Source organism: Didymella exigua, assembly GCF_010094145.1.
Source record: "Didymella exigua CBS 183.55 unplaced genomic scaffold M421scaffold_70, whole genome shotgun sequence".
Lineage (NCBI taxonomy): Eukaryota > Fungi > Ascomycota > Dothideomycetes > Pleosporales > Didymellaceae > Didymella > Didymella exigua.
The window spans coordinates 2,930-25,503 of NW_022984844.1; the positions used below are offsets into that span (position 1 = coordinate 2,930).

General features: G+C 53.2%; 8 protein-coding genes across 8 annotated transcripts; 4 read left to right on the plus strand and 4 right to left on the minus strand.

Annotated features, from left to right (window-relative positions):
• The first annotated feature begins 4,468 nt into the window (after window positions 1-4,468).
• On the plus strand, window positions 4,469-6,633 carry M421DRAFT_426860 (uncharacterized protein). Its single transcript, XM_033594516.1, has 4 exons — window positions 4,469-4,978; window positions 5,028-5,213; window positions 5,399-6,076; window positions 6,131-6,633. The coding sequence occupies exons 1-4, from the start codon at window positions 4,913-4,915 to the stop codon at window positions 6,272-6,274; spliced, it is 1,074 nt and encodes a 357-aa protein (XP_033442713.1). The 5' UTR covers window positions 4,469-4,912; the 3' UTR covers window positions 6,275-6,633.
• A 103-nt stretch (window positions 6,634-6,736) lies between these two features.
• On the minus strand, window positions 6,737-7,758 carry M421DRAFT_96755 (uncharacterized protein; the record flags this gene model as incomplete). The annotated part of the gene is made up of 3 exons (XM_033598418.1): window positions 6,737-7,370; window positions 7,419-7,583; window positions 7,637-7,758. 3 exons carry the CDS (start codon window positions 7,756-7,758, stop codon window positions 6,737-6,739), a joined length of 921 nt encoding a protein of 306 aa, XP_033442714.1.
• Window positions 7,759-10,097: 2,339 nt separating this feature from the next.
• M421DRAFT_96756 (Malate/L-lactate dehydrogenase) lies at window positions 10,098-11,263 on the plus strand (the record flags this gene model as incomplete). Its single annotated transcript, XM_033598419.1, has 2 exons — window positions 10,098-10,258; window positions 10,324-11,263. The coding sequence occupies 2 exons, from the start codon at window positions 10,098-10,100 to the stop codon at window positions 11,261-11,263; spliced, it is 1,101 nt and encodes a 366-aa protein (XP_033442715.1).
• A 1,035-nt stretch (window positions 11,264-12,298) lies between these two features.
• Window positions 12,299-14,031, plus strand: M421DRAFT_78065 (quinate permease; the record flags this gene model as incomplete). Its single annotated transcript, XM_033597375.1, has 2 exons — window positions 12,299-12,389; window positions 12,440-14,031. The coding sequence occupies 2 exons, from the start codon at window positions 12,299-12,301 to the stop codon at window positions 14,029-14,031; spliced, it is 1,683 nt and encodes a 560-aa protein (XP_033442716.1).
• Window positions 14,032-14,147: 116 nt separating this feature from the next.
• Window positions 14,148-15,967, minus strand: M421DRAFT_426864 (multidrug transporter). The gene is made up of 2 exons (XM_033594517.1): window positions 15,097-15,967; window positions 14,148-15,041 (listed from the first exon to the last, which is right to left on the minus strand). Exons 1-2 carry the CDS (start codon window positions 15,831-15,833, stop codon window positions 14,162-14,164), a joined length of 1,617 nt encoding a protein of 538 aa, XP_033442717.1. The 5' UTR covers window positions 15,834-15,967; the 3' UTR covers window positions 14,148-14,161.
• Window positions 15,968-16,307: 340 nt separating this feature from the next.
• M421DRAFT_78067 (NAD-binding Rossmann fold oxidoreductase family protein) lies at window positions 16,308-17,499 on the minus strand (the record flags this gene model as incomplete). Its single annotated transcript, XM_033597376.1, has 2 exons — window positions 16,308-17,403; window positions 17,453-17,499. 2 exons carry the CDS (start codon window positions 17,497-17,499, stop codon window positions 16,308-16,310), a joined length of 1,143 nt encoding a protein of 380 aa, XP_033442718.1.
• A 3,114-nt stretch (window positions 17,500-20,613) lies between these two features.
• On the plus strand, window positions 20,614-21,276 carry M421DRAFT_11836 (uncharacterized protein; the record flags this gene model as incomplete). Its single annotated transcript, XM_033587274.1, has 1 exon — window positions 20,614-21,276. A coding segment is annotated over one exon (663 nt), but the record flags the coding sequence as incomplete, so codon positions are not given.
• Window positions 21,277-21,561: 285 nt separating this feature from the next.
• Window positions 21,562-22,560, minus strand: M421DRAFT_19854 (BCNT-domain-containing protein; the record flags this gene model as incomplete). Its single annotated transcript, XM_033588083.1, has 1 exon — window positions 21,562-22,560. A coding segment is annotated over one exon (999 nt), but the record flags the coding sequence as incomplete, so codon positions are not given.
• Between the last annotated feature and the right edge of the window lie 14 nt (window positions 22,561-22,574).

The window sequence follows — 22,574 nt, forward strand, 5'->3', positions numbered from 1 at the left end:
AGTTATTACTGCTAATTGCTCTTTAAGCTTAGTAATCTAGGCTGCTTAAAGCGCGTTCTGATGCAGCATAAGCTTACTGCCTCTAACAAGCTAAGAGAAGCCTGCTTACACAGTAATAGGCAACTAAGTAAAAGACTTGTGTACAAGCTTTAACTAAGATCTAAACTTGTAGGTATTGCTTAGAGTCTTTGACTGCCACAGCGTCTCTAGGAGGAGGGGTTCTAGTGGGGTACGCAGGCGCACTTTAAGGTAATCTAACACAACCTGCGCGTTAAGAGGGACTAGCCCTACTGCCTTAAAGGCCTTGCAACAGTTCTCTGCTATAAACATATTAAAAAACGTGTCCTTAAAGGCAGGGAGGAAGCCTTCTTTATTAATGTAGAAGACGCGCTTACGTGCTAAGTCTTGTACACACTAAGAGTACTTGTGCTTTAACAGCAAGAAGTAGACTATATTAAGCAGCTAGAGGATATGCAATAAGTAAGGTGGCATGCAGAGGGTAAGGATTATGTTTTTAAGGCAGTAGTCCTTAAAATCCTGGTTAAGGTGGCTCTTATGGCCGTCTAAAATGAGCAGCCTGTACGCCCCTACCTGGCTCGCCTTTGTATGCGCGTCGAAGTGCTTCAGCCACTCAAGGCCGAGCGCGTTGTTCGTCCAGCCGCTCTCAGAGACGGAGAGCTTCCAATTGCGTGGTATATCTGCCTCCTCGTACCAGGCAGAGATGTGAACGCGTCCTTTGTAGATAATGAAAGGCAGGGTACAAGATCTAGCAGCGCAGACGCTCTAGATGACTGTTACCCACTCGCGATCACCTAGCTAAACAAGCTGAGGTTGATTATGTCTCTCTGCGCCTGTAACAACCTTTATTAAGCTAATAACACCTATCTAGAAGCTAGTCTTGTTAAAGTTGTGCACGTTGTGGTTGTGTACGCTGTATTTAGCTTTTGTGTCCTCTACTAGCTTAAACTACGCGCTGATTGTCTCTAGATCCTCCTACAGCATCCTCTGCCTATCTTTAGCTCAATTAAAGGCTATCTTAAGCGTAGCTGAACGCGTCACGAAGCGCTCAGCCCAGTGCTTGCCAACAGGCTGCCCACCGCGTACACCCAACAGTTTGTCAGCCATATCTGCCACCTCACACAGCCAGGGCGCGAATCCTCGCGAATTAAGGTCAAGAATATATTATACAATTATTTACTCTTTAGTGCGTGTAAGCTTATATTGTGCGTTGCGTCTATTATTAATATAGAGTCTGCCTCTATACCTAGCACTTAAGGTTGTACACAGTATATTAAATGCCTAAGCAGCGCTTTAGAGGCTTTTAAATTCATGTAATTAGAAAGCAGAAAGGGCAAGATTAATTCTACCCTCTTGTTTAGATAATTGCGTATCTTGTTAGCAAGGCATTACGTGTTAATATTAATAGTTGTGGTCTTGGCAAGAAATGGCCCGGGTGCTGGGTTGGCCCGGGTGCTGGGGGTTTACGTTATGCTAGGTCACTATTTAATAGTAAGTAGTTGTAGTTGCAGTAACTTGTGTTAGTTGTGCTAAGAGAAAATGGCTGGTTTGGTGATATGGCCGGCTCGGTGATAATCTAACGTACCCCACGGGCGAGTCGGACACACGGGCGAGTCGGACACTTTTGCCAAGACCCTACTAAACCTCACCCTATTATGGCCCAAAACACCACACTTTAGTGCTGCAAGGTGCAGTACAGCTTAGAATATTATTTAGAGACTACTTCTGTATTATTCTTGCATGTTCGCGCGTTATGCCTAGTCTAATTGCACTGTCTACAGTGTTGTTAGGAGGGCTTACCTACTTTAGCGCGCACCCGCTTCTTTAACTTCTTTCTATCACCACATGCCCTAAACTCCTTTAGAGCTGCTATCTACTGCCCTTCCTTAACTATAAGGGTCCCTTCCTTCTAGATTTGCTTTCTTTTGCGCGATTTACGTTCTATAGCAGCTGCTAGAGCTGCGTGAAGCTCAGCGTTCTCCTATTGCGCCAAAACTAGCTTGTGCGATAGAATTGCTCTCCCCTTTGCGTAGTGCTCAAGCGCGCTCAGCATAGAATTAGGTAAGCTACCCTGCTGCTTCTTATACTTCTCTTAAATTAGAGTTAATTGCAACTAAAGTTCTAGGGTATTACTAGGGGTTTGCAACTACTAGGGCTTATTATTATTAGGGAGTTATAGTAATAGAGTGCGCAGCTTTATATTAAGCCCTATTATAACCTATTCTAGGTTAAAGGGGACTAGTCTAGCGCCTTAGAACCCTCCTTAGATATTGCTTAAGGTAAATACAGCATTATAGGCTACTTTAAAGTATAGCAGGAACTTAAGCTTTATAATATAGTTAATCTAGTTATATATAAGGTCTTTAGCTTAGTGCCTATACGCCTTCTTTAGAGGGGTAAAACAGCCTACATTAAGTAGCTACAGGAGATGCAATAAGTGCAGAGGCATATATACAGTAATAATCTTATTATCCTTGTAGTATTCCTAGAAATCTAGTAAGTTGTAGCTCTTATAACTATTAATAACTAGTAGATAGTAGCTGCTAATAGTACACTCCTTTATATGCATGTTAAAGTGCTTTAACTAGTTAAGACTAAGTTTATTAGTAGTCTAGCTGTTCTTAGAGACCCTAATAACCTAATTATAGGGTAGATTATCCTCTTTATACTAGTTTAAGAGGTAGTTATAGCCCTAGAAGATAATAAAGGGTAGAATAGCCTACCCTTTAGCATTAATACCCTTAATAACTATTATCTACTCCTAATTGCCTAGCTAGACCTACTTTAGCTGTCCCTGTCTCTCTAAAGCTATAACAACTACTCTAGTAGATATCTAGCCTATTATAAAGCCTATCTTATTAAAGTTGTATGTGTTGTTATCCTAGATGCTATACTTAGCTTTAATATTAGCTACTAGGCTAAACTAGCCCTAGATTATCTTAGGATCCTTGCAGAGGGCTCTCTTGTAGTCATACTTGCAATTAAACTTCACTTTAAGCTCTAGTTGGCGCTTAACAAACGTACTGGGCTAGTTTAGGCTAACATGGCCTAGACTGCGCTCAGCGCGCAAAGAATTGGCCATATCAGCCACAGCTGCTAGCTAAGGGGAAAATCCTCACGCGTCTAGCTCAAGTATATAATTAACAATCACCTGCTCCTTAGTATTGGTTAGGCTCCGTGATTTAGGCATAGAATCAACTTGTAAAGGTCGTCCAGCGCGTTGGTCGCTTAGTGTCTGTAGGGGAGCTCTATAGATAGCTGCAGCGCGCCGTAGAGAGAGAGTCGCGTCTTGTTTAAGAGCTTGAAGCGCAAGCTGTATCTAAGCTTCTTTTAACGCGTCTGACTGGCGTTTGTGGAGAGGCATTGGTGTAGTAAGGGTGTTTTGGTAGGGTCTTGGCAAAAGTGTCCGACTCGCCCGTGTGTCCGACTCGCCCGTGGGGTACGTTACGTTATGTGCTGTAATGTTGCAAAGTAGGTGCAGTATTGGTGTGGTCTTGGCAAAGGTGGCCAGCTCGCTTGAGTGGCCAGCTCGCTTGTGGAGTACGTTATTCTATGTTGTTGTGTTGCTTGTGTCTTTGCTCTCCAAGGCTCGCTGCGGGGTCTGTTTTGATGACGTCTTTGTGATGCAGCTGAGGTAAGAGGTGCTCAACAACACGAGGAAGTAGCACCAGACCACCGCCAACAACACGTGATCTGCTTCTCCTTTCAACCGTTACACATGTCTTTGATGTCGATTCACGCTTCAGTAGACTCAAGCGAGCAAGCGAGTGATTTGCTACCACTGTGCGAGCTTTACATAACCCGTGCTGTTCTGTCGAGATCGAACTTCGTCTCCTTTGCAGCTGTTTTCGACTGTATGGTCGGTCCAGGCTGTTGCTTGCTCGTAAATCGTAGTACGCAAACCAATGCGCCCAAAGCACAGCTCTTTCCAAACACCCAGCTGGGTACATATCGTAGCTACTTAACGATTTCCACTGACTTTTCCGGATGCTTTCGACAGATTATTTGATAGGGTTAGCAATCGAGCCTCGGGCTCGAGTACTCGGATCGTTGGGTCCGTCCATGGTTCCACTCTCGTTCCCAGCTATTAAGCCTGAGCGTAACAGCCGTGTGTCGCGAGCGTCGGCTCATATTGTTGAAGGACATCTTCCTTTACAAATATAGCGCAAGTGGCACTGAACAGCCCGTGCAAGTGCAAATTGTAGAAAAGAGATGACCGATCGAGGCTGCGAAGGATCTGCCTATCACGTCGGTCTTCGTGAGCGTCATTCAGCCTCGGTTTGACGTGCGTCAGCCAGCGTCCACCATCCAGCAATCAGAGAAAGCCCACTCAGCCTCGACTTTCGGGCAATCGCATTCTACGGCTGGTCGCGAGCTAAGCGCCCCACTTCCCGGGCACTGTGACATCAGCCCCAGTAACCTTGGAACCCCTCCATGGCCACACACGGCTGTGAGATTTCCGGCAGCGGCTATGTTTGCTGCAAACCCGCAGTTTTGCAGACGCGCCGAGGCACCCAAAGACAGCTTCCCGTCTCTTATACGCCACATGCACACGGCAACACCGCGACAACGGTTGTTATTTCCTGCCTTGCAGCCGTCGCTCGTGTCCGGCTCCTTTGATTGACCCCAAGACGTTTGCTCTAGGTCCACTAGCTCACCAGATTGACGAGTACCCGCGTCAAAGGGTTTGCTCAACGATAATTGTGGATTTTCTTACGTCCAGTTGAATCCTGCTTGCTCTGGCGTTGCTTTCCTTAAAAGATTGTCGAACCCCTACTCTCGTGGAAGCATTTTCGCGTTCAGTTTGGAACATACCTGAACCTGATTCACTGGGATCTTCTCAGAATCTTGGAATACAGATTCTTGACTCAGCATCACCTCCAGACATAGCACAATGCAGTCACAGAAACCCATCTTCTGTGCTACGCACCCTAGGGCCTGCTCGACGGCCTTTGAGAGGGTACGTATGTCGACACAACCATTACCCACCGAGCGCTGACACTCTCTAGGTCTTCATGACCCGTAAGGACCTGCAATGCGTACACGAGCCATTTGGCGACGCATACTACTTTGGACCCGAGCGCATCGGATACCGGTATGAAGGCCCAGAGAACGAGAAGGCGAGACAAGAGAGCGGCTACGCCAATAGCACTTATCGTTCGATTTTCGACAAGATCGCAAAAGATAACGCCGAGGTATGTGTACATAATTGGTCCAATCAGCTCTAGCTGCCTTACACTCTCTTCTTTGGTCGCGTGCCATATGAGGAAGGCACCGGCTACCTGCGCCATTCCGTGGTTTGTCACTGCTTTTCTGGAACAGAAGTGGTTATCTCCGGGCTCAATACCGATTTTGGCAAATACGTGCTAACATCTCGCAGGGCAAACGTGCCTTCATCAAGGATATGGCACAGTACTGGATCCCTCCTCAGGGCAAGGAGAGGCCTACAACCGTTTGCCCTTCGATGTCCAACTACCGCCGCGGCGTTGGAACGAACACCACCGAACTTTCGCCCGTACAAACGAGAGAAGACCGCCCCGGCGAGCCCTATCCCTACGATACCCGAGTCGAAGATGGCAACCCTACTGTTCTTCCCAAGGACCTTCTTGCAACATTCCACTTCATCTTCCTCATCCGCCACCCCAAATACAGCATTCCTAGCTACTACCGCTGCACACAACCTCCCCTGAGCAATATGACTGGTTGGGACTATCTCCGCAAAGACGAGGCTGGCTACTCTGAGCTTCGCGAGCTCTTTGACTATCTCCGCAAGGAGGGCCTTATTGGTCCCAAGTCTGCTGCTCAGGAAGGCGAGACAAACGGCACAAACGGCAATGCGCAGGGCGTCGAGATTTGCGTTGTTGATGCCGATGATCTGCTTGACAAACCGTCTGGCATGATCGAGGCCGTCTGCAAGACCACTGGTATCGACTATAAGCCTGAAATGCTGTTTTGGGACACTGAGGAGGATCAGGCTCTTGCTAAGGCTCAGTTTGAGAAGTGGAAGGGCTTCCACGAGGATGCTATCGACAGCACGAACCTGCGCGCAAGGACCCACGTATGATTTTCCAGCTTTGCATATCTCCAAAACTGATTGCTAACTGTCACGTAGAAAAAGGCGCAAACAACCAAGGAGCAGGACGACGCTTCGTGGAAGGAGAAGTATGGCGAGGAAGGCGCCAAGCTCATCCGCAAGACTGTCGACGAGAACATGGAGCACTACGAGTACTTGAAGCAGTTCGCCATCAAGGTCTAAAACCAAGAAGGTTGGCCTCAGCATGACGTTAAAGACACGACTGTTTTCCTTTTTCCTTACTCATGATTCGTCGACTTGAACGGCACCAAGGCATTTCTTTCCTATGACTGTACCGGCTGTCGCCAGACAGACGGCGAATTACGACGAAATCGAAACTCATCAAGATCACAACATCTTGTGCACGCTACGCTTGGACCTTGCTAACTTGCTAACATGAGCTGCTGAATCAAAGCCGTTGAATTTTAATATTCAGAGTGCAGGGTACTACTACAGCACCGAGGCCCACAGGTTATCTTCGTTCCAGCATCAAAGGATCGTCCAAGAAGTACATCCCAACATCAACATGTCAGACCCAGACCCGTATACGCTGAGACAAGTCACGTCAGACCTGGTCATGACATATCCAAAAACACCATCTGCCGTAACGTCATTGCGCCTTGCATCCGTTTTCGAGGGAGCAGCTTAACGTGCCCCAAGTTCGATCTCGCGCCTCCTTTCCTCTCTGCTTAATCCTCTCGAATGGCTGCTACGCAGATCACTATTTGAGGGACGCTGGGCTGTTCTACCTCGCTCTTGTAATCGCGACCAGGCTTGGTTCTCACCCAGACTGTCCGGCCTGCTATATGCTCGATCGCGAATGTAAGTCTGCGTCGGGGTACCGACCAGCTCCTGACTCATCAACCTGTTTCGCTCCTCTGGATCCTCCGGCAGATCTATTCTGAATGTCGACGTATTCGCATCAGGACTTGGTCTGGAGTCGCGCACCATCAACGAGCGCATTTGTTGGTTGACGGGGTCGTCATCGTTTACGGGGGCGGCGGGCGGTTGCGATTCGGTTCGTATAGCGGACGGGTACATGTTCTGCACGTAATTTGTGTAGAAAGACTGCTCGGAGTAAAGGTTTGAGCGCGTTCCTTGCTTTGCCCTTCTCAAAATGATGCGTCGTTTCCAGCAAAGCAGTCCAGTGTAGAGGGCGGTCGCAAAGCCGCTGAGCACAGTTGAGCTTGTCGCAGCTGTGCTCCATCGATAAGCCGATGTACCGAGAAAGTTGTAGGCAATTACAACAAGGCCGAAGATGGATGAGCCGAGGGCCGGCCTAAAGCTGGGTCAGTTGCGATGACGCTGTTTGGCGAGGGTTACATACAAAAACACGTTCTCCGCCTGAAACTCATCATCGCGACACGCGAAGCACAGCAGTGCTGTGAATGAGTACCCAGCGGTCAGCAGCGCGACAACGAGGACAGACAAAACGGCTTGGCTGAATTTGAGGTACTCGGTTTTCGCATACAGGCCCGGCAGTATCAGGTAACTGTCATCTGTCAGCCTGCTTTCCGGTATTACATTGAGCAGTGCGCGACTTACCCTCCCAAAATCATCCAGGAAGCCGTTATGGCTATAAAGCGCCAGTACCAGGGCACTCGCTCGCGGCCTTCAGGTTTGCCATTGTCGAGGATGTGGATGTAGTCGCCCTGACTGGAGGGCATCTCGCGATCGCAACGCGCCTGGGGCGGCAGCGGGGTCACTGGCCGATTCGCGACTCGGTTGCTGTACGCCTGACAATGACCGCGGAGGTGCCAACGAAGAAATGCCAACGCAGCGTCGCAAAGAACAGCGCAAAGCGTGAAGCAATAAGCAAATGAACGAGTGACTAGGTCCACGAATGAGACGAAATTGCCCTGCTTCCCACGCCGCAAACGAAGGATCGCACACTGGCGACCTTGTTCAGCCTAAGGGACGGCGGGCGGTTCCTGAGCGCTGCGGAGCGGTTCGGTTCGTGAGTGGGTAAGGCTAGCGGCCGAAGCAGGTGGGTGTGCGGCGCGCAAGGGTGGGTGCGTGGTCTTGTCGCAATCACAGCTCTAACAGACAGCCAAACTGCAGCGGTATCGATTTCGATGGGCAAGTGGAAGGAAGGAACGACAGTCAGAGCCAGGACTGAGTGAGGTTGGGACCAAGGGCGCCGGCAGCCAATGTCTTCGTACTTCGCTGAGGCGGAAGATAGCCTGCTCTGGGCTCAGCCACAGGTGGTCCTGAGGGACGATTGCAACCTTAGCTCAACGATCCAATTATGTATGGCAGTTTGATGCGCCACTCTTAGGCCTGCAGCTTCTCGCGATCTGTGTTGATGGTATTGGGAGCGTCGGTGACTATCTTTCGTTCTGCTGTGCTTGAAGCTGAACACAACAGAACCCTGAACATCAGACCGCCCTCTGAAAATCTTCGACGCAGGGCTCACCACGGGCATCAGCTTGTCAAATACTAGCCAAGACCGTTTGCGAGCGTGCGGGACTCAGCGGCCGACTTCTGCGCCGCATCTCACCCGAAGCATCCAACGAGGATCGCCATACACCTCCAGCTCGAGATGTGCGCTGACGCCGCCCCCAAAAGTTACCATGTCTGAGTTCGAGGGTGACGTAGACTTTCAGTACGCAGGATAGTGAGAGGCTTTGACTGGCCGCAGGTTGGGTTGTTTCAGTTGAGCTGTTCATAGCGTTGCGAGGATGAGTGGTCCTTGAGCTATTGTATTGGCCCATCATCTCCACTACTACACATGACTGAAGCCGAACTGTCGTTTCCTCGTATTGCGACACGAGCATCCACCGCATATGAAGCACTTCGGGACTTTCCCATTAACCAATCATTCTGGCGGTCTGTGCTGTACTGCCCTTCTCCGCCCCAGCAGTGAGCACCCAGGATCATGTTCACCGCGAATGCAGGTGCGGCTGATCCGTTCAACGTTACGCGTGGAGCCCATGTGCACCACCGCAAATGATGCTGTCAAGCGCAGTTCAAGCGCATTAAATATATCAGTAGCTGCAGATGAGGACGCTTCTGCCGCGATCCGAGGCAGTATTTGACGGCGGGTCACACTCACGTCCAATCGACTAGAACCAACACCCAGGGTTATCCTTCCAGAACATTTCCTGATGCACGACGTTGCTGTGAAGAGAGCATTGGGTTTTTGTTGTGAGATAACGATATGCGGTCTCTCGATGATAACGGTCAATGTGGTCAGGGTCGCTGTGCGCATACTTGTCCGTCTTTCACGACTCGTGATCGGTAAAGACACTGTTCCAGCCTTGGCCTTCTTGCGTCTGTCTCATCGTGACACTGCAAATATCGGTTTCTAATTCAGTGGTGTAAAAATCTAAAATTAATGTGATCAACAGCAGCAGCTCACAAGGCATGCGTATAGAACTTGGAGATCGTGTCAGTAGAGTCGATTTATTTTACCTTGGAAGTCGGACCAGGCCCTATGCACTCTCAAACGGTAGGGAGAATTGGTGTTTTCAGCAGATACCGTGCAGCCTTCATACCTATGCAGAAGTTGAAGTTAGGATTGTTATGCGATCGAAGAGCAGCGAACATTGTCCTTGCACTGCTCCACAGTGCTCGAGTTATACCGGTGCAGACTGGAAAGCTTTGTTAAAGATAGGATTTGTCGCACATCCAGAAACTGTGCCTCTCGCAGGCAGTCTCTCCCATATCGTTTCGAACAAAGCATGATGTCTTCCACGATGCGTCGTGGTGTTCCGCGACTGACTTCACGGCCGGAGATTCGCCGCAGCGATCGTTTCCCGTGAGACGCTGCGGCTGCACGGCTGTCCGCATTCGCATGCCTAGCCAAAATCGGATCATAACGGACTTCTGCCCGCAACAAACCATCACAGAGTCTCACAAACTCATTGCAGCAAAATGCTGCAGGCGACTCTACGGCGCATTGACTCACATAATCCTCGATATTGCTTATATACCAGCCCGACCCGACTTCCTCGGACTTCTGGTATCTTCGCGACTTTTTGCGCTGTCCTCGCCAGCTTCCAAAATGAGCCACAACACCCAAGCAATGCAGCATGTCAGTGCCGCCGATGCACGATCATTTATTGAGAACATCCTTACCGGCAATGGGGTATCGAAAGATAATGCAGTGATTGTCGCCAAATGTCTTGTCGAAGCAGACCTACGTGGAGTGGATACACACGGCATGTACGTTGCCATACGCCTCCGCTTAATGGTCTGATCCATCTTCATCAATACATACTAACGTCTAGATGCAGTAATCGAATCCCAAGCTACATGGCTCGCATCAGAGAAGGTGTGCTAGACCCGGGCGCAACACCGACTGTTCACCGAATCACGCCAGCTGTTGCTCAAGTCGACGCACACAACGGATTTGGCTTTCTTGCGGCTCACAGGGGTATGGAGGTAGCCATTGAATTGGCCAAGGACGTTGGTATCGGCATGGTGTCAGTGAAGCACTCCAACCATTTCGGCATGTCCGCTTGGGTCGTGCAACAAGCACTTGACGCAGACATGATGAGTCTAGTTTTTACGAACTCTTCGCCAGCTCTACCTGTGTGGGGTGGAAAGTCCAAGCTCATGGGCGTGTCCCCAATGGCTTGTGGAGCTCCAGCGGGAAAAGGCAGCAAGCCCTTCATAGTGGACATGGCGCCCTCCGTTGCAGCTCGAGGCAAAATTTACAAAGCATTGCGGAGACAAGAGAAGATTCCTGGCGACTGGGCATTAGACAAGGATGGTGGACAGACAGAGGATCCAGCCAAGGCCCTGGAGGGAGTCATGTTGCCCATGGGTGGACCGAAGGGCTCCGCAATCGCTATCATGATGGACGTCTTCTCTGGGGTCCTATCAGGTAGCGCGTTTGCGGGTCATGTCACAAATCCATACGATCCTTCGAAACCAGCAGACGTCGGTCACTTCCTTGTAGCCATCAAACCGGACCTCTTTATGAGCATCGACGACTTCAAGAACCGGATGGACTACTTGTATCAGCGCGTAGTTGGGTCCGATCGGATGCTTGGCACGGATCGTATCTATTTCCCGGGCGAAATTGAGGAGCTGAATAAGGAGAAACGCCTGAAGGACGGGATACCGCTTGTAGCAGCCGAGGTGGAAGCCCTGAACACGGAGGCTCAACGAGTTGGAGCCGCATGCATCCTGGCCTCCCCACCTGCTTCAAGGTCCCGCTTGTGACGGAAAACCAAGACCGGAATCTTACATCTACCCCTCTGAATTTGCCTCGAGTCGCGGCCTCGCCTCGTGACGAAACATTCGTACTCAGCCGTTCGTTGAGACCTGGAGATCTCCGCGGCCCATTGTCGGTAATTCCTCCTCACGAGGGTATTGGCAGCTCGTGGCCAAACCTGCCGAACCTGAAGACATCCGGGTTAATGCGGGGTGCAACATATGCCGAGAGTGGCATCTAGGGCCACCTCCGACGTTGAGGCGACAGGGTCTAACGATTGTCATTCGGTGGAGACTCCGATGCTAAGCTCCACAAGCGCAACGAGTCAAGGAAAGCTTCCCCGCTCAAGGAATCGAAGCAACGCGCCGCGCACTGGCAACGGCTAGGCATGTAACCTTGCTCAAGACGCTATTCGCCAGTAGGGTTGCATGCGGCCACTCAAGCATCGGCTTTTGCTCAGCGGCGTCTGGTCATTCCCTGAGTAAAGGCGACTTCTCACGCTTCTGTAAGCCTCATGCGCGTCTCATAGGCCGGCAGCCATCATGCGCATGCCAATAAACGGCTGCGAAAATAAAACGGACACCATCATGTGCACCACCGCCGTTGAACTATTTTCTACCCCTTCCATTGAACCATTTGTTTGTTCCAGCCGTGATGGCCGAGCACAGAAAGAGGCTTCACGAAAACACCCTTGCAAGTTGCAACTGCATCCGGGGGACTAGCCTAGCGTAGTCTATCGCTCTGGAGGGACCGATGAGCGGTCTGTTTTGCTGTCTGGAGAAGCTCCACATTGCCCCGATGGAGTACGGCGCTGCAGAACGACCGGAGGACAGGGTACTGGTTGGGGGAAGCGAGCCCTCTAAGGTTTGCTCACGGTCAACGCATCTCCGCATTGGCACCCCACAATCAGGCTTTCTATATAAGAAGCTGTTCCCCGCCCTCCGAAATACTGTCCATCCGCTTCCTGTCTGGCCGATTTGCATCGACTTCTCAGTTTGTGGCTCGCTCGACCATTGCACCGAACCTTGAAAAGTGCGCCCGATATGCCTTTCAAGCTACAGAACCCGTGGAAGGAGAACCTGAAGGACACACCAAAGGAGTCCTTGAACTGGCGCCTTTGGTATGGCGTGCTCGGTAAGCCATTCGATGTGCCTACAACGAATCTTCTAACTGACGGTCTGCAGTCTTCGGTCTGATGGGCGCCGCCCGTGGTATCGACGAAGGCCTCATTGGCACCACTTCTGAACTTGAGCCCTTCAAGAAGAAGTTTGGTCTCGAGGACCACAGCAAGTCGGAGCACGAGATTGCTGAACTTTTGTCCAACATCACCTCCATGGTACAGATGGGTTCCATCCTCGGTGCCCTGGTCGCCTTCGTTGTCACTGACCGCATCGGTCGTCTTTGGGCTACACGTCAACTCTGCGTCATCTGGGTCGTTGGTATCTCTATCTTCCTTGCCAGCAGTGCAACCGGAAGCATCGGTATGATCTACGCTGGACGGTTCATTGCTGGTATTGGCATTGGTCAGACCACGGTCGTTGCACCCACCTACCTGGCTGAGACTGCTCCGCGTGCTATTCGTGGTCTTTGCGTCTGCGCCTTCTCCGGTGCAGTCTACCTTGGCATCATGTTGGCATACTTCGCATCTTGGGGCTCTTCTATACATATTTCCAGCAGCACTGATGCTCAGTGGCTCGTTCCTAACAGCATGCACTTGATGTTCGCCGGTCTCATCTTCGTCCTTTCCTTTGGCGCTAAGGAGAGTCCTCGTTGGCTCATCAAGGTCGGCCGTCACGAGGAGGCTCTCAAGAACCTCGCTCAACTCCGCAATCTGCCCGCCGACCATCCATACATCCAAACCGAAGTCATCGACATCAACGACCAGCTGAACCGCGAGCGCGAGGCCACAATGGGCACGACCTGGTTGGGTCCCGTTAGGGAGATGTTCTCCAGCAAGGCCAATCTGTACCGTCTCCAGCTCTCTGTCATGTCCCAGCTGCTCGGACAGTGGTCAGGTGCCAACTCGATCACCATCTACGCGCCCAAGTACTTTGCGATGATGGGAACGACTGGTCAGAACGAGAAACTGTTCGCTACATCCGTCTTTGGCATTGTAAAATTCGCCAGCAGTATGCTCTGCGCTTTCTTCCTCATCGACTTCATCGGCCGCAAGCGCTCCCTGTCAACCGGCATCACTATTCAGTTGATCTCCATGCTTTATATGGCCATCTTCCTCCTCGTCGACAACAAGATTGCGGACAAAAATGTGCCTCAGACATCAGCCCAGAAACACGCCGCAATGGGCGCTATCGTCATGATCTATTTCAGTGGTTTCGGATGGGCTCTTGGTTGGAACTCAATTCAGTACCTGATCAACTCCGAGATCTACCCGCTCCGCCTCCGTGCTCTCGGTGGTTCGTTCGCCATGACCTTCCACTTCGTCAACCAGTACGGCAACTCCAAGGCTGTCCCTCTTATGTTCTTGTCCATGACGACTGGTGGCACTATGATGTTCTTCAGCTGTGTCACCGCTATCGGTCTCGTTTGGGTCTGGTTTTTCCTGCCCGAGACCAGCGGACGCAGCCTCGAGGCTCTCGACGAGATGTTCAACCTGCCCTGGCACCTCATCGGTCGCAAGGGTGCAGCTCTTACTGCCGGATCTGGTGGTCTTTCTGAGGTTCTCGACCAGTCTGGCGAGAAGGCTGCCACCATCGAGATGGAGAACTCTGACTCTAAGGTTCAGGGTCAGGAGCACACCGTTGAGCGCAAGGTTTAAGCGCATCCGGAAATGATACCACATAGTCTATAGTCACGAACATTGAGATGCAAGAGCGAAGCTCCATCTCCCATGAATACGAATCATGAGCATTTACACATCTTCGACCACATGTACTTCGCTCTTACAACTACTCCTTATTGTGACCTGCAACTTCCATAAAGGGACTTCGCTCCCTCAGCTTTCTGCCGTATCTGATCAGCACAACAGGGATGCAACTCAAAAGAAGCGCGATGAACCCCAATAGACTACTTGCCCAATTGAAGCCCAGTGTCCGGTACATGCTTTGTGTTGCGAGCGGTAAGAAGGCAGCCATAAGATTCTCCAGAAAGGCCACACCCGCTACGGAGCTCGCAGCGTACTTGGCGTAGGCATCAACGATGTACGTCGTCAACGCAGTCGTGCATAGAAACATGCCAAATCCAACAAACCCTAGTGCGATCGACGGCACGATCCACGAAACACTTGGAAAGCTCGTCCAAGCGAAGAAGAACAGACCGCCCGTCAGACCAATGAACGATGCCGGGATACTGAGATACAGCCTCGCTTCAGGAAGTGGATGACCAGGATCCTCGGTATTGTTCTTCGCAGACGCAAAGTAAACCCGATCTTGCAATAATTGTGCAAACACGCCCACCAGCTCGCCTACCACGATAGCGCCCTGCACCATCCCCGTGCCGAAGAATGTCCATCCGTAGAGCCCCGAGTAGACTTGCATAATGCTCTGTGTAAACATGAACGCGATGCCAATCACAAAGGCAGACCACATGCCCAAGCTAATCAGCACGCCTTCAGTGAACAGGAGGCGCGTGGGTCGGATGAGGGTTTCGGTGAGAATTTCGGAGACGCTGGTTTTCTTTTTTTCTTGTGCGGTTTGCACATTGAGACCAGTTTCGCGCCTGATTTTGGCGGCGCGTTGATGCAGGATGACATCTGGACGAACTTCGGGGAGAGCGAAGAAGAGGACGGGAAAGAGAGCAGAGTAGAAGATTATCTGGCCGATGAAGATCCTGGGGTTTGTAAGTAAGAACCATCAGTCAAGAGGGGGACGTGGAATTTACATACCATCGCCATGTAGTGTATTGCACAACAAGACTGCCGAAGACGGGTCCCATACTCAGGCCAGAGAGTAGCGCAAAAATGTACATAGAGGTAAAGAAACTCTTCGCAAGACCCGCATACCATATATCGCTGACGATACCGGACGTGATGTTCGCTAGTGTCGCTGTGCAGGATCCGGTGAAGATCCGGACAACTATCAAGGTAGCAAAGTTGTGCGCTACAGCTTGTGGTATGATGAAGATTATGAGCACAGCGTAGATAGCCAGATACGTGTATCGTACACCAAAGTTCTCCATCAGAGGTAGGCCTACTAGAGGTGCGGCGGCACCACCCAGGTTCCAACTCAATACTGGCCAATATGAGTGTGGGAACACCTCATCGCTGACATGAAAGCTTTCGTTAATCTGCTCAGCGGCACTAGTCATCATCGTGCCGTTGATCTGGACGATGAATGTCATGGTACAGGCAAGGATGCAAGCTCGATATTTCTTCGCAGTGGGCCAATGGAAGGGATTCTCTGGGTCATTCGATACAAAATCGATAGTCTTGTTTGTAACTGCTGGTGCGAAGTTCTCTCCATCCGCTTGAAGGCCATTGTCGTGGTATTTTTGTGCTTTGACTTCAGACTCTTTTTTGAACGACCGTGGAGTTGTGGACCTTGACGTTTGCGCAACAGATGCCGGCTCCCCCACCTCTTGGTTCGACATGTTCGGCAGCGCGTAAGGGTCTGGGTAAGCCATGGTGCACAAAACTGAAGGGAGTCCATAGACCCACGTGGAGATTGAAAGGGCCGCGGAGACAAGTGGATACCTCCAAAGTCGTGGAAGTAAAATTCGGAAGGTCTACCGTCGAAAGCTTCGTCGTTCAAGCTTCACCAAGGCTCTAAAGTTTTATGGAAGAAAATATGGAATCGATATTGTGGAGTACAAACCTCTCAAAGATATGACGGCATCGCTGCTCCTGCTTCAGCTGAGCAGCCACAGTAATTAGTTCGATCCTCCAAGAGGACATCGCAGGACACTGGTCGCAGCAGCCGTGACATCACAGAACCCAAGCCGAGCATAACGAGCTTGACTAAAAGTTCCTTCGCGGCCAGCGGGAATGGTGTTCATAACGTAACAGAAAAGCTAACGTCGAAAGAGGCTAGGTAGTGCAACTCGGCTCCATTCCACGGTCGCACAACTTCAGCTTTCGACATCTACGGATGCCATGCCTCACACGTAATTTTCTTTTTTACCGGTCTCAGCACTTCGGTATATGGCATCGATCATCTTATGTCTCAGCAGCGCATCCTCGAACGTCGTGACGCTGTTACCTTTGTCCAGCCCGACACCGGCCCAGGCGTCCCATGCTCTACCCACATTGAACGACGCATGCGCTGCCGTCTCGACTTTGACAACTTCCAGCTCTTGCTTTGCGTGTGGAGTTTCACCATACAGCGCCGGCGACGTGTCGGAAGCTGCAATCTTAATCGTTGGCTGGTACATCTGCACATGCCCCCCCATCCTGGGGCCTTCGAGGATCAAAGTGCCTTCCGTACCAATGATCTCCCACACAAAGTCACGATTGCTGCGCGACTCTCCGCCAGCATATGTGACGCTGACAATGCCGCCGCCATTCAAAAGCTGCCCGGTGATGCTGACGTGATCGTGTGCTGTCTTGCTGACTCTTCTTGCAGGCTTCCCGTCCTGGCCAATTAGGTCAAGTTCGGGCCGTAGGTTTGCAAGCGAAGCTGAGATGTCTTCCATCTCGCCAAGAACATAGCACAGCGCATCCACAGCATGGCCGAAGGGGATAGTGAGCAGATTCGCACCAGCTTCGACCGGCAGACCGTACAGGAATCCCTCGTGAATAGTTGAACCGAAGACCGTGCCGTGGCCGAACATTGTGGTGGTCAAAATCCTGCCAAGCTTTCCCGACTCCACGATCTCTTTTGCCTTGATAATCGATGGGTTCTGGCGTGCCTGCAGACCAATCATGGTCTTGATACCCTTCTTTTTCGCCAACTGGGTGAGCTCTTCAGCTTCAGCAAGGTTGCGGCCCAGTGGCCATTCGACGAACACGTCCTTGCCGGCCTCTATAGCAGGTTTGGTGAGATGGTAGTGCTCTGGAACATTGACGATGACGGCTACAATGTCAACGTTGGAGTCGGATGCGATCGCGGAAGGCTCAGCATAGGCCGCAACATCGCTCAACGAGTATTCGATGGCGGCGGCCTCGGCGGATGCCTTGGAGCTGTTCTGGAGGGCTGTGACCTTGTAGTGTGATGTCTGCTGTAGGTATGGCAGGTGAGACTGGGAGGCCCATGAGCTGGAAGTCTGGTCAACACAGTCCCAGATGCCTCAAGACCTTCACTCACCCTTTGGCGGAGAGGCCAATGAGTCCGATGCGCTTCACCTCTGGCATAGTTTCTTCGTCAAGACTAACGTGCCTCCTGTAGCAGATATAGGCGTAAGATGGGTACAGAAGCTCGTAGCTGCGAGCACTTCATGTATTTATCGTGTCGTGCGGGGAACTTGGCACGACGCAACAAATCGCAGCCATCATTCGTCCGGACTGATTCGCACGAATTACGTCTGCAGTGTCAATACAGACGGGGTAGCAGATCTGGTGTTTGATCTCTAAGCCTTGTCTATCAGATTTATAAGCAAAGATGAACACACGCTCAGTGTGCAGTTCTACGCTGTGCGGGAGAGGCATGCGCCCCGAATCCGAACGAAGAATCGCACACAAAAGTGCTTGTGCCGCCATTCAGTGGCTGTATATAGCGATTGCAACAAGTCGCTGGAGCGAATGAGGCTGGAGTGTCATCTTGATCGGGTGCAGGTCGCGCTTCGGTCGCGCGCAAGACAGCCTCTTGACATGAGAACATCCACAAGACGTGGTAGGGCGCTGTCAGGAATTGTAAGCTGTCAGTGTGATGTTTGGAGTCCGCGGACTGTAGTGATACAGATGATGAACGCTGTCGATGTCGACGGGGGTGCGACAAACACGTGATTTATTAGGCCCTTCTTGCCTTGGCTCGACGCGGTCGCGTGTCGAACTGTCCTTTCCGCACCTCATCTTGAGCCAGCGTCCTGCCAACATATCACTGACTGTAATCGTTCTTATGGGGACACTCAATCTAACATATTGTCGACACAAAAGGTGACACGTCCTGCTTCGGCTCCTCACCCTGCCCGCTCTGCCCGAGCGTACAGTGGCCACTTTGCCTATTCGAGCGCGAAATGCGAACCTCGAATGCGAAAGGTTCGAGAAGCGATGCCTGGTCTCATTGCTAAGAGCAGCTGATAAGTATGGCCTTGTGCAATGCTATAAAGGAGCCTACATAGCCTGAGATGCACTCCCAAGACAGCCGTTTCAGCCACCGACATGACATTGACCAGCTAACGAGATGGCAACCTTCACACATGCCTTTGCCTTTTCGCGCAGTCTCTCTTCGCATGTGCTCCTGTTCTCCAGGGGCGAATGGGATCGACAGGCACTGAAAATCGTGCTTGCTTATGTTCTGCTTTGCACTGTTACCTTGACCGCCTTTGCCCTCGTCGTCAATCACTCCTTTGCAATATGCTTTCTAGAGACGTTCAAAGTCAGCTCGGCGCTCGCCAGTGGTCTCTTCACATCCCTGTTGGCTTATCGTCTCCTATTTCATCCTCTACGGGTCTTTCCCTGGCCCGCTTGCTGCACGCAGCTCTTCTTTCTGGGCCTTTTGAGAGCATTGGCCGGACCTCAAATTCTACATCAAACTGCAGAAAATTCATGACGAGTTGCGAGTCTGGCCAGAAAGTTCCGGATGTCTTTTGCACCAGGCAAAGAGGCGGAGTGCGAGTGGCATATTGAGGATCAGGCAGAGTGCGGGCGGTATATTGAGGATCAAGCAGAGTGTAAGCAGTATATTGAGGATAGGTTCTAGATGTCTTTTTTACTAGGCAAAGAGGCGGAGTGCGGGCAGTATATTAAGGATCAAGCAGAGTGTAAGCAGTATATTGAGGATTAAGCAGAGCGTGAGCAGTATATTAAGGATGACTTCTAGATGTCTTTTGCACTAGGCAAAGAGGCAGAGTGCAGGCAGTATATTAAGGATCAAGCAGAGTGTAAGCAGTATATTGAGGATTAAGCAGAGCGTGAGCAGTATATTGAGGATAAGTTCCGGATGTCTTTTGCACCAGGCAAAGAGGCGGAGTGCAGGCAGTATATTAAGGATCAAGCAGAGTGTAAGCAGTATATTGAGGATTAAGCAGAGCGTGAGCAGTATATTGAGGATCAAGCAGAGTGCGGGCGGTATATTGAGGATCAAGCGGACTGCTTCACGCTGCACATCCACGCGCTGCCGCTCATGTTGGAAGAGAGGACCGTGCAGGAAGTTGCGTAGGTCTTTGGTCGTGCGGGAGGGATTACTGGCGGCACGCTGCACGGCAGGAAGCTGTCAGATGGCGAAGAGTGCGATTTCCTCGTGAGCGCGACCAACGGCTTCGACAGCAGGTGCGCGTAGCCGTATGCCTGGCAGACCTTTGGTCTCGGTCTCGCTTTGCGGACCTCGTGTCCAATGCGGCTTTCACAGCATCACTACAGCTACTCCACGACGACGCGCACATCTTTGTAAAGTATAGTATAGTTTGATCGTATTCACTACTCCCGTTCAGATCACAAGTATCTTTCCGCCTGTAGCAGCAGTCGTAGCAGCCTCGCGGGCAATTGTACAAAGTCCGTTCGTGGCCTTCACCTTCACTCAAGCCGTCGCACACACGCTAAAAGCTTTCACCCGCTGACTGCACCTCTCCACTACACCAGCGCGCTCAACTTTGCAACCTGCTCTGCGGCAAAGCAACACACAGCACAACAGTCCACACCGTCAACGGCAATGGCACCCAGCAAGCAGAAAATAGTTGGGCCCAAGCGAGCAGGCGCAAAGCGCGGACGCCGGCCCAAGGCGCAGCACGACGCGACGGCGCCGAAACAACTCACGCTCAAGCTCAGCTTCAAGCACGGCGCGACTGGACGCGCAGGGGAGCAGGATGCGCGCGCGTACCAGTTCCCGCTCAGCGCGCCGCCTTCGGAAGATGCGGCGACGGAGGATGCGGCGACGGAGGAAGACGGCCGTGATGCTGATGCTCTTGGTGAGGGGGTGCAGGGCGCGAGGCGTGGCGCGAGGCAGAGGAGGATGGCCCAGCGCGATGATGTCGTGTACGGGAGGGAGATGGAGGACTTTATCAGCTCGTCTGCGACTTTGGCCAGGGCCGACGACGATGTGGACATGGACAGCTCGCCTCGTAAGTCATGTGTCGAGTCGGGCGGTGGTCAGAGCATCGAGACGGACAGCCTTGCTCCGTCTTCCTCGCTGGTGCTACCGAGTGGAGATGGGCTGAGACTGGCTAACAAGCAGCAGCCCCCATGCTCAGCGTGCGCACCGCAGCCCGCAACGACTCTCCGCACGCGGTGCAAGACACGGTGCAAGACGCGGTGCAAGACACGGTGCAAGACGCGGTGCAAGACACGACGCCCGCGCCCGCCCGCGCCGTCTCGCAAGACGTCTACGACATGCTCGCCACGCTGCGCGCCTCGCCCGAGATCCAAGTCGACCTGCCAAACCTATGGGCCGACCAGGGCGCGGGCGTAGCTAAGCCCTACACCAGCGCCTTCCTCACCGCACTGTACATCCAGTGCTACGAGAGCAGCCAGTGGCACCTATGCGACCTGGTGGCCGACACGTGGATCCGGGCGCTGCAGGCGGCCAACGCGCAGAGCCACACGAGCGCAGACAGGCAGCGCCCCCTGTGGCGCGCGAACGCGGCGCTCGAAGCGCGCTTCCGAGCGGGGAGAATGGGGTTCAAGCGGGATGCGGTCAATCTGCACATTGACGTCGAGGACCCGGTGGTGCACGCCGACGTTGCGTCGTTCCACGCCGAGCGGCTGCGGGAGCTGTACGCGCACACGCGGCCGCGCGCCGGGGCGCGGCTGCTGTGGGCCGATGCCGTGGCGCTCGCGGGGCGGGGGGTCGAAGGCCGCTTCGCTGCGTGTCCGGAGAAGTGGCACCCGGAGCTGTGCTTTGATGTCATGTGCACAGCGCTACGGCTCGTGGGGCGCAAGCTCACGCTCAAGATTGAGGAGAGGTACGAGGGCGCGTGGTGCAGGTATCATGAGCACGGGAGGCACGGGCTGCCGTGCTATCGACGGCTTGCGGCGGGTGCTGGGGCGGAGGGGGGTGCTGGGGGTGCTGGGGGCGAGTCGGAGGAGGAGTAGGCGTCTGGGGAGGCGTCTGGGGAGGTGTCTGGGGAGGTGTCTGGGGAGGTGTCTGAGCAAACGTCTGAGCAGACGTCTGAGGCGTTTGAGGGGTATTACTTTGAATGCGTGGTTCATGAATGCATCGGGATCAGAAACGCAACAGTGACTCTCCGCACCCACACCTCACGCAGTCGCAGTCGCAGCCGCAGCCGCAGCCGCAGCCGCAGCCGCAGTCGCAGTCGCAGTCGCAACCCTACCCTTCCGCCCCTCCTCGTCGCGCCGCGCTTCCACGCCGGCCAGAAACTGGCGCCGGCCCATGTAGTTGTCCTTGCTCTTGCCGTGCTCGTGCAGCTCGCCCGCGATGCCCGCCTGGTCCACGAAGCCCGTCCAGTCCATGCGCGACTTGTCCACGACGTTGAGCTTGGTCGCCTTGGCCTGCTTCGCGCCGGAGCCGGGCGTGTCTGCGGGCGGCGCGAGAGCCGGGGCGTTCTTGCGCGGCCAGGAGAGCTGGTGCTCGGGTGCCAGGGCGCGGACGTAGCCCGTCGGGTTCGGGTCGAAGCGGCTCGGTCGCCTGAGAGGGCGGCGGACGTTGCCGTCTGCGCCGCTTGCGGGCGTCGGCTCTGCAGCGTCCGGGGGTAGGGCGGCGGCGGCGGCAGCAGTAGTAGTAGTAGTAGTGGTGGTGGTGGTGGTGGTGGTGGTCCAGCCGGCTGCGGTGTAAGACCCGAGGGCTGAGCGCGGGACCTGCTTCTCCTCGGTCGTGGTGTGGCCGGCGAAGACAAACGTCCTGGTGAGTGCGACGCGCTCTTCGTCCGCAGGCGCGTCGCTTGTCAACTGCGGGGCGACGGGCGCGCGCGAGGCCGCCGACGGCCGCGGGCTGGGTGTGGGCTCGACGGGACGCAGCGGCGCGCGCGTCATGTGCGCCCACAGCGCGTCGACGTCGACGGTCGCGCCCGCGGTGCTGGCGAGTTGCTTCTTCTCCGTCGTCTCGACTGCGCGCCGCGCCCGCGTCTTGACCAGGCCGCCCGCGTCGGCGTCGTCGGCGTCGGACAGCGCCCGCTGCCTGCTCTTCTTGCGCGCGGCGTGGATGGTGGCTTCATCGCCCGAGTCCAGCGCGTCGTCGACGGGCGCTTTGCGTTTCCGCGCGCCGGGCGCGCGTGCCGTGTCGTCGTCGTCGTCTGCGGATGAGTCTGCGGCATCGTCGGGGACGTGTTCCGGGTGGAAGTCCTCGTCGGCCGACTCGTCGTAGGGGGCCTCGGGCT

What these genes read in the sequence shown, in the direction of transcription:
- M421DRAFT_426860 (XM_033594516.1), top strand. Translation starts at nt 4,913, where the DNA reads ATGCAGTCACAGAAACCCATCTTCTGTGCTACGCACCCTAGGGCCTGC. An exon ending in GCTCGACGGCCTTTGAGAGG is followed by an intron (nt 4,979 to 5,027) that starts GTACGTATGTCG and finishes GACACTCTCTAG; the next exon opens with GTCTTCATGACCCGTAAGGA. An exon ending in ACCTGCGCGCAAGGACCCAC is followed by an intron (nt 6,077 to 6,130) that starts GTATGATTTTCC and finishes ACTGTCACGTAG; the next exon opens with AAAAAGGCGCAAACAACCAA.
- M421DRAFT_426864 (XM_033594517.1), bottom strand. Translation starts at nt 15,833, where the DNA reads ATGGCTTACCCAGACCCTTACGCGCTGCCGAACATGTCGAACCAAGAG. An exon ending in CAATACACTACATGGCGATG is followed by an intron (nt 15,042 to 15,096) that starts GTATGTAAATTC and finishes TACAAACCCCAG; the next exon opens with GATCTTCATCGGCCAGATAA.